This window comes from Papaver somniferum, chromosome 7, assembly GCF_003573695.1.
Source record: "Papaver somniferum cultivar HN1 chromosome 7, ASM357369v1, whole genome shotgun sequence".
Taxonomy (NCBI): Eukaryota; Viridiplantae; Streptophyta; class Magnoliopsida; order Ranunculales; family Papaveraceae; genus Papaver; species Papaver somniferum.
This window is the reverse complement of record NC_039364.1, coordinates 197,913,204-197,923,212: the sequence shown is the minus strand read 5'-3', so window position 1 is coordinate 197,923,212 and position 10,009 is coordinate 197,913,204. Positions and strand designations below refer to the sequence as shown.

Genomic DNA, 10,009 nt, shown 5'->3' with positions numbered 1-10,009 from the left:
CTACCCATCCTCATGAGATGTAATCTCATCCATTCAAGTTCGCCACCAAACTGACAGACTTATGGCAAGTTTTAGGCGACCGACCAAGGCAAGCCTAATAGCATCACTTGTTATTTTCCTATGGCAAAGTCTCTTGACTTTGACTTTCCACACATAGTAACCTGCTACACGTTTTCCACGAAAACACTCGAGACATCAAACATGTCACAAACTGGGGGATACTCATCAGGGTATTGGTCTGGCGGTTTACAGCGTGCGGCGTGCAATGCACCCGTTACAAGAAAGTGTCATGAAGTAGGACAATTAGTGGGGGTGAAAAGTAACGGTGTAAACAATTCATTACCTTCATCATGGAAGCGTAATGGCTGACGGTTACACGAATTCACTTCCCTCATCATGGAAGCATAACGTCTGACGGTTAAACGTTACTCTATTCTTCCACCACTCAATCGTTTCCACTTCCTACAAGACTAGGGTATGTTTCAATATGACTTGTATAAATAGGCTTCACCTATTTTCACCAAAGAACAAGTTTTGGTCAGCAACAATACAGTATCTAGAAATCACCTGGTAGCTTTCCGTTCTGCTAGCCAGTTCTACTCTCAGATACAAGTCATAAACAACCACACCTTCAGAATCAACGATTCTGGTCTCAACACTCTCTTCGCTTCCCTCCATAAGACCAACTCTTCTCCTTCACTTTGTGACCGAAGCAAGCCTGGAACGACCATTTCTTGGTTTAGGTCAGGATTGTACAGATTGATCTCTCGAATCAAAATTACTCCCATGCAGTGCATTGTTTAGGGTTTAGATTCGTTTCTCATCCACACACCCGAAATTACCAAAATCAGCAGAAACAGTTTTCACCCACAAACAATTGGCGACCACAGTGGGAGATTAATCTCTCGATTGCAATAACAATTTTCAATTTCATTTTTTCAATCACGATCTCAAGATGGTAGAACTCAGGTTCGGATCAGCAACAAACCCTGAAAACACTAACGCTGAAATTTTACTCTTGGTATCAACGTTTCTTCCAGTGGCATTAATATGCCACCTTCCAACACCAGCGGCGCGGAAAACTTTCCTTCAGTCGTTACACCTCCAGTCACCAGAGCCAGAGCCGCTGCCGCCACCCCCAACGTTTCTTCAAGTGTAACACCTCCAACAGTCACCAGAGCCGCTGCTACTCCACCATCAGGACGAGAGACTGAGGGAGCCGATCCCTTATTACCATTGCTGATTTGATGGAAATACAAGAAGTTTTGCTAAGGCTCAGACAGACATGGCCACAACTCAAAAGGAGCGAAACAATGAACATCCGAACGATTAGTCAAGGGATTCAGGATTCGGGCGTTAGATTATCATAAACCAAATGTGATCGAGCATAAATTAGTGGAGTTATGCATTAATGCTTTCTGGGGACTCTGTTCACAAAACCATGTAATCTATAACGGAGCATGTGTGTGAGATATTTTACTTCTCTAAGGTGTAGCGCCGAGATATATTTTCAAGCTCTCAGCCGTGTTGCGTTGGCACTTCGAACTTTGCTCCAGGAGACGCTTCTACTTTTCGCTCCAGAAGCCGCTCTGCTTCAACGTTCTCTCCAGAAGTCGCTCTGCTTCAATGTTTTGCTCCAGGATCCGCTTCAACGTTCTCTCCAGAAGCCGCTCCGCTTCAACGTTTCGCTCCAGGAGCCGCTTCAACGTTCTCTCCATAAGTCGCTCCACTTCAACGTTTCACTCCAAGAGCCGCTTCAACGTCTCACCCCCAGAAGCCGCTGGTCTCCAACGTTTCGCTCCAGAAACCGCTTCAACGTTTCTCTCCAAGATCCACTCTGCTTCAACGTTTTCTCCAGAAGTCGACACTCTTCCCTGTCAAGGATCGTGATCACAGCCAGCCAAGATTCGTAGTTGTGGCCACATTTTGATCCATCCCGCCAAACCTCGTGGCCGTGGGAAGTTTACTCACTTACGCATCCAGCCAATCCCTTTGCTTCCATGGACGCCCATGCAATTTCATCCAACCTATTTTGGTTCCCACGACGATGTAGTCTCTTCCGATCACATCTGCTGCCAAGAACTGTTGTTGCTCGTTTGTCAGAGCTTTACCATAGCAACAAACACTACAAAGGTAATCCATATTTCTCCATGTTTTAGTTTCACGTGGCAGAAGTAATAGAGTCACCAGTACGGATGCAAGATGATGTCTTTATCATGGTCAACTCACCGACCATACAAGATAGAAACATGCAAACCACACTTGGGGACTGAGGATCTACACGGGATCCATCACTGTCAAAGCTCAGAAGACATGTCCAACCAAAAATCATAGCCACGACAAGGTCATCCACCCTTCAAAGGTGTAGCGTAAGAATATCATCACCTCTCTATCTAGAAGGCGCCTGCAACACTTTACGAGGCCGCGACGGATCCCAAGCCTACTCAAAGAAAACAACTTCAGTAACCAAAGAGAAGTGTGACTGGGGACTGCTCATCAAGGTTTATCCCCGACAACAATCAAGCATTCATGAGATAATTCCAGAGACGCGGCTGAAACATTTTTCTTGAAGAGACAGAGGGACCCACGATTAACGACATAACTCGCTCACTTCTACCTCTTTGTTATCCAGAATGTTTTGTCCATGTGATATTCCAAGCATCCCAGCATCACATCCAGGAGAGTATGATAAGATTGTATCAAATCCCATAGGCGTGGATTCAAGGCGATGCAATTAAAGTAGACTACATTTGGGGACTGAAGCCTCCTTCGTGTTTAGAAGCTTAAACGCAGTCACCACCTTACCAGTGAATGCAGCAGAAGCACATCTCCCACGAGAAAATAGGTTCAGGATAATTACACATGGGGACTACCAGAATGGGATTCCTTCACTGCCCTCAACCAGGTTATTTCCAATTTCAACATCATCATTGTCAAAGTTTTACGATCCGCAAGAATTTCTCAACATGAAGTCGTACACGCGCATCAAAGACCCAAAAAGTACGCCATATAGATACATTCACATATCCGGACACGCCATCGGATCTAACAGAAATATAAATGGGGACTGCTCACCGCATCCCGTTCTATGCAATAGTCCAAGATTCAGAAGATGGTTCAAAGGATGTCGCTTGGAACGAAGTCCTTAAAGACTTGATATCAGCACATCGCTACTTCACCCAATGGTTCTAGAAGATTTCGACCATGCAAGCATCCACAACATATCATCATCGCAATCAGAAAGTCCAGGCACCAAATTACCTAAAATCAAGGATGGACCAACAACGCAACCATAATCTCCAAGATTATCCCTTACATGATCATTGTCGAGCACATATTTCATTCATCTATCCCAAGATCGCAATGGAGTTTGGTAAATTTGGAAATCCACTGGAGAGGTTAGATACTCATTCTTCTGGAGTCAGAGCCTTATTACACATTCTGGAGAAGACCGATGGTACTGTTGGGTGGATACATGCGAGAGCACCTACCTTTGAGTTCTCCTGGCTTTCCCTGCTGTTGATTATAACTATTGGAGATTGCTTTGTTGCCATTAATGCTCGCTCTACTACCGCTGACAAATGACGAAGAGGAGCCAGATGCTGCAGATGAAAGCATGGAGCCGGACGAACAACAAAAACAGAAGAGGGTCGATACCCCTTTTTATACGAACGCAGTTTCTAGAGTTTGAACAGAATAGGGATTCCTTATTGCTCCATGAACGGGAATAGATGACTAGGCGCACCACACTCATGCTCCATAGCCGAACAAGTAGTGTGCCAATATCTCCGCTCCATGACCGAACCAGCAGCGCGCCAGCACGAGATACACCAGTCGCTCAACCTAGATCCATGGATCCAACACTCCGTGGTCAAGATAACTCTCCATGGCTCCAGCACTCCGTGGTCAAGCTAACTCTCCATGGCTCCAGCACTCCGTGGTCAAGCCAACTCTCCATGACTCCCGCACTATATGGTTAAGTTAGCGCCAGCGCTCCAGCATTTCGTGATCCATCCAGCAATCCTTCCAAGTGACATTTCCACCGTTCCACGGACTGAAGCCATCAGCGCCACCATCACCATCTGAAGCCAAAGTTCCAGCGATATCATCACCGTTTGGTATCCAAAGTTCCAGCGCTATAGTTCCACCATTCCACAGACTGAATCCAGTTTCCACCATTCCATGGACTGAAGCCAGTTTCCACCATTCCATGACCTAGATAGCGCCATCTTAGCCGTTCAAAGCAGCGCCATCTCCACCAGCCAAGGAAACGCCATCTTGGCCGTTCAAAGCAGCGTCATCCACCGTTCTACGAATCAGGATCCAGTCGTGCCATATCTGCTTCTCCTTGATCTAGCCATCCAAGTGCCATCCACCGCTTCACGGACCTAGCCAACATCACCGCTCTACGTACCTAGCCAACAGCGCTGCTCCGCGGATCTAGCCAGCAGCACCATTCCATGGATGTAGCCAAGCAATCAGCGTCGTCTATCATTCATCCATCATTCAAAGCCAACAGCGCCATCTACCTTTCCTAGCCAACCAGCGCCAGTTGCAATGTCACCTTTGCTGATCAATAGCCAAAGCTGCAGCGCTGATGCCAATACCCTATGGCCAAGCCGAATTTATGCAAAACCATCAATACATGGATCACGGATTCCTCATACCTTCCGCTAAAGGTTATTTGAATTTCCTAGGAAATCTCTTCACGTCTTGTCCTTTCGATTTTACTCTTGTCTGTCACCATCTCATGCTTACCCCGCAACAACGCCGTTGTTACGTGCTAAGCAGGGGACTTAATGTTGATGGTGGTTTTTAGCTTAGGATTGAAATCGTAAAACCTTGCATGTGATGTGACGTCACTCTGTAAGGAAACGGTGCCGTGAGTTCTAACCTCTCCACCGACATATTTATTGAGTCGTTCAATATACTTACATGAAATTTATCCAGACTTGCGAATGTAGCAACCATCCCAAATGTTCTGTAAATTTTGGTGCCTTTCCTATATTCACTTAATATAAGTTCCTTTGAATGCCTTCTATGCTATGTTCTCCGGATGAACCCTTAATGTTGATATGGCATGACAATTTTTTTTCACTCGCAACAGAGTAGCACGAATTTCCAAATATTAAGGATAAGGTTTTTGTGTTAGGTATTCAATCAGAAAATGCATGCTGCTCTCTGGCAATGAACTTAAAAGAACTTTATGTCAACACATAGAATTTGTTATGTACCTAGATGTACAATAACATGATTTGGATCATAAACACTGATAATATCTCAATTCTCACGAATCAAGCCTATTGGTTCCGAAGAACACAACCTAAAAATCGAATAAACGATTCAATTGATTATAATTTTCTTAAGAGATTCATTACAGACTCTTGGATTATATATCTAGGTCTACCATACATAAGATCAAACGACCACTGGCAACCCAGATGGTTACATCCTAAGCCACCCTTACAATTGATAAAGACAACCAAAATAACCCAAGTACTATTATTGTCTCTAATACTATATTTACTGACACTAAATGGGATATGGGCACCTCCTCTCCTAGCCAGGTACATGACAATACCTTCCCCTCCAAAACATCCTTGTCCTCAAGGATGAAGATTAAAGCCAACTGTTTTTGTTTAAGTGTCTTCTCATGTGATTGTGTTAGGAATGCACCGTCAGTAGCAATAGCTCTTACCTTGAAATTTGAAAGTCGTAGGGTCCATATAAATTTTGCACAAAGATCTTGCTCACTTCCACCTTCAACAGTTGGTATCTTCTCATACATGTGGCCCATGGACTTGTCAAGATCCACTTGTTGCTTGAGGTTCCTTCTAATCTCAGAAAGTAATGCAACTACACAGACTGTGGCAGCAACATGCAGAGTTAAGTGAGTCAAAAAAACAAAAATTGTTGGATGTAGATGCAAGGTCCTCTCCCACTTGTTGGTACAGTCATTGTAGTTCCCTTGATTATGTGCTAAAAGACCAGTACCCAAACTGCCAGCGAATACCCTCGTGAGGTCCTTAAACACTGTATCACCAAGCACACTAGTCAATTGATCTCTTCCCCCATCAATCTTGACCTTACACAAAATAAGATGACGCAGCTGATTCAACATTTCTTCAGCTTTCAGAATTTGACAAGGAATAAAACTTTTGGATGCAAGTCGTTCTGGTTGTTCAGAAACTGCAGTATAGACCCTCACCTCATATGTGAATTTTATGTCACAAGTGACAGCATAAACTTCAGTGATAAATGGCCATGATGCAAATACATGTTGATGAGTCATCTGTGGTAGTAGCGGTAAGAGCAACACGGGAATAGTGTAGATTGTAGTGTGAAAACCACCGAAGGGGTTGTGCTTGTAAAGTGTCATCAGGTGCGCAAGACTAGCAACCATGAGAAACAACTGACCACACAGTTCTGGTGTACTGCCAACCTCCTTTTTCCGTGCCATTTGAAGTATCAAAATAAACCATAGAATATAATCTGGATGCGGCATTTGAGTAACCAACTGACTAGCATCACACCTTTCTCCATCGATAACAAACTCAAACACATGCAAGATTCCAAACCACATAACCAAATGGTACTCAAATTCCAAAATCAGCTCATAAGCAGATTTGCCATCATAAGCATCCGTGAAAATCAACCCCTTACTAACAATCAAACAAGAAGTAAAATAGAATTTGGAAATATGTCTATCAAAAACAGAACCTCTCGCTACAGGTGCAATTTCTTTACCACGATCAAATATGATGCGAAGAAACTCAGCAGTAGGTAAACTGACACATATAAAAGCTATAAGAATTATGTATTTGAAGAAGTATACCTTGCTGAAATTGATTGTGTAGAAACCGATTTGTGTAAGAAGCATATCGAAAGACTGAACATTGCAATTCTGAGTTATTGTGTTGCCGTCTTGGAGTAGGCAGTCTTGCAGCTTACCACCTACATCACTGTCACCCTTTCCAACCAACACAAACATGATTAGATATAAATATTGAAATTTTGTATGGTACCGTAGCTTATAGGCCAGTTCAAGAACGTATCCTCGATAGTCAAAGCATTTATCCACCAAGATAGTGAAAGTATTAAATGGATATGGTTGTGAATAATGCGTGCTAACAATGAAGACTGCAAAGCAACCATAACACAAACATTGGTCCGCCGTTGCTCCTCTCTTACACCGTTCACAGAATGTGTCCCCTGTAGCATAAAGCAAACCAGTTGGAAGTCTAATAGAAGGATCCGGAATCCAAGCAGAATTATTTTCGCGACTGAAGCCCATAATCGTTTGTGAAAGTTCCTCTCCAAAAGATGCATTATAGGCTCTAAGAATTCGATCAAACCAGCTACAATAGGCTGCATAAACCACCAACATATGAAGAAGAATATACCATAGTTGCATTACAAGGAATTCATGATGAAAGACAGTTGAGGTATCACAAGAAGTAAGCCAGAGGGCACATTTAAAAATCTCTAGGTTAACACCCAATGATCCGAGAGAATGAACTGCAATCTCATGAAGTAACCCACAGTACAGCTTCCTCATTACAAGCATTTGGAGACACCACAGTAAAACATCACCAATATCACCAGTTTTGAACACCAACAAGATATAATCCCTAGAGGATGAATGTAATTGAAACCCATGTCTAAAAAACAGCTGATAAACGAAATTCCCATTGTTTGCATTCCTCGCAATTAAACAAACATACAGGACAAACAAACAAGAATCAGTTAAACCCCAACTGAACTCATAGGCACCAGTAAAATAAGAGTATCCATTCTATGATTTCAAGCACACATCAATTTCAGAACAATTAGCAAAAGGAGAAGTCTGGAAACCGAGCTCGATCTCTTTTCTGTGATCCAATAATGAACGAATATGATAAAAAAGAAGAGTAACAAAATCCTTACAATTCAATTTGCTGTCAAGAATGATTATATCCTTTGAGCTTGCAAGGTGTTCATAGCTATTCTGAATAATAATTAATCTAGCAAACAAGAGTAACAAAAATCTACTCCTCTCAGGCATTTGAACGAACATCTTCTTTGCATCCAGAATTGCAAAATCATTAACACAGAATCGAGGAAACGAGTGTACAAACCACAAATTTAAGTCATACCCCAAGCTAGGAATCAATTGCTCAAGGTTTTTCTCAGAAGTAAATGATGATAAAACAGCATACTTACCTCGATCAAATAAGCATCGAGTATTATCAAGATGGAGAAAAAAGCAATCCATAGAGAGTAACTTGTTGTGATATAAGAACAACTCCTTCAAGTACTCAGGATTTTTGCAAAGCTCCTCAAAAAAATTGAAGCAATTTAGCATCTCAAAATCTTTCACGCCGTCAATTTTGGCTTGAATCAACTTGGAGAAGACATTCATATATGATTTTGCAATTTCCTCAAATTGTACCCTCACACCTTGAAGTGAATCAACACCTTCGTTTTCAACAAATAAAAATTGGGGAATTAAATCCAATTGGATAGAATCATCATCTTCTTCAAAGAAATAAGAAGGAATCAACTCTAAATCTGAAGATTCATCACCATCTGTAGAAGCGACTTTGACTCGGCAAGGAGATGGAAGAGATGGAGCAGTATCTCTAAGGAACAAGATATGTTCTAATTTATTTTCTGCCATATCTAACTATTTTATCCTTCTCGCAAGCCAGTAATCACGAGATGAACAGTTAGTCGTTTCCAACCACATCTTATACATCCTCCTACACATATCTAAACCTTCTCTTTCTAACGTTTCCAGCTTCATAATTGGAACAATTTTTCCATTCATTTCCACCCATTTTTCACTTGATAAACTCTGAATTTCAAAGAACTGTTGAAGTTCCTCCATTGATAAATGATACCCAGGAAAGTGAATCTGATACCAAATGTTATGTACCTAGATGTACAATAACATGATTTGGATCATAAACACTGATAATATCTCAATTCTCACGAATCAAGCCTATTGGTTCCGAAGAACACAACCTAAAAATCGAATAAATGATTCAATTGATTACAATTAGCTTAAGAGATTCATTACAGACTCTTGGCTTATATATCTAGGTCTACCATACATAAGATCCAACGACCACTGGCAACCCAGATGGTTACATCCTAAGCCACCCTTACAATTAATAAAGACAACCAAAATAAGCTAAGTACTACTACTGTCTCCAATACTATATTTACTGACACTAAATGGGATATGGGCACCTCCTCTCCTAGCCAGGTACATGACAGAATTCAATCAATTTCCCTGACTAACTTGCAGAAGTTAGGGTTTTGCGCCTGGCGCAGTATATCAGGCCTTGCTAGTCGAAATTAAACCTAGGCAAACTAGGTAATTGATACTCCATGGATTAGCAGGTGCAAAACCTTGCTCAGAATCAGAAAACAGAGAGTCGCAGCAGCAAAGGGAGACGTGGCCATGCCTTAGGCCAACTGGCGCCACTTGCCATTGGCCACGCCCCTTCCTAAACCGGCCATATTTCTCTCGACCAATCGTGTCGCCTCAAATTAGCCACGCGCACATAAGTTGTGGTTGGGCCCATACTTGCCGGCCCCACTTCCCATCGACCAATCAGGTCGCTCTAAAGCCGCCACACTCTCAACAGAAGTGTAGCCACGCCCATGCTTGGTCGGCCCTCTTTTAATCGACCAATCAAGTCGCTCTAAAGCCGCCACATTTTCATCAGAAGTGTAGCCGCGCCTTATGTTTGTCCGAACCCTTTCCTTGGCCAATCAAGTCACTCTGAACTTGCCACCATACATTAAAGGCCAAACGCACCCTGTCGCGCCACCATACTGGCAAGCAAAACGCGCCTTACCACGACAACATATTGATTGACATGCCAACATGTCACTCTACCGCGGTAGCATGCCACTTTAGCCTTGGTCACGCCGCCAAGCCCTAATTCTTACCATGGCGCCAAATCCTAGCCTTGGCCACGCCGCTTAGCCCTAATTCTTACCACGACGCCAAATCCTA

General features: G+C 42.7%; 1 protein-coding gene across 1 annotated transcript; it reads right to left on the bottom strand.

The window, feature by feature from the left end:
• Positions 1 to 5,324: 5,324 nt before the first annotated feature.
• LOC113299350 lies at positions 5,325 to 9,069 on the bottom strand. The gene is made up of 2 exons (XM_026548371.1): positions 8,203 to 9,069; positions 5,325 to 7,368 (listed from the first exon to the last, which is right to left on the bottom strand). The coding sequence occupies exons 1-2, from the start codon at positions 8,657 to 8,659 to the stop codon at positions 5,453 to 5,455; spliced, it is 2,373 nt and encodes a 790-aa protein (XP_026404156.1). The 5' UTR covers positions 8,660 to 9,069; the 3' UTR covers positions 5,325 to 5,452.
• Positions 9,070 to 10,009: the final 940 nt, after the last annotated feature.

Bases quoted from the DNA above. Each gene is read 5' to 3' on its own strand.
- LOC113299350 (XM_026548371.1), bottom strand. From the start codon at position 8,659: ATGGCAGAAAATAAATTAGAACATATCTTGTTCCTTAGAGATACTGCT. The intron at 7,369-8,202 runs GTAAGTATGCTG...TGGTTTATGCAG, and splicing joins TCGATGCTTATTTGATCGAG to CCTATTGTAGCTGGTTTGAT.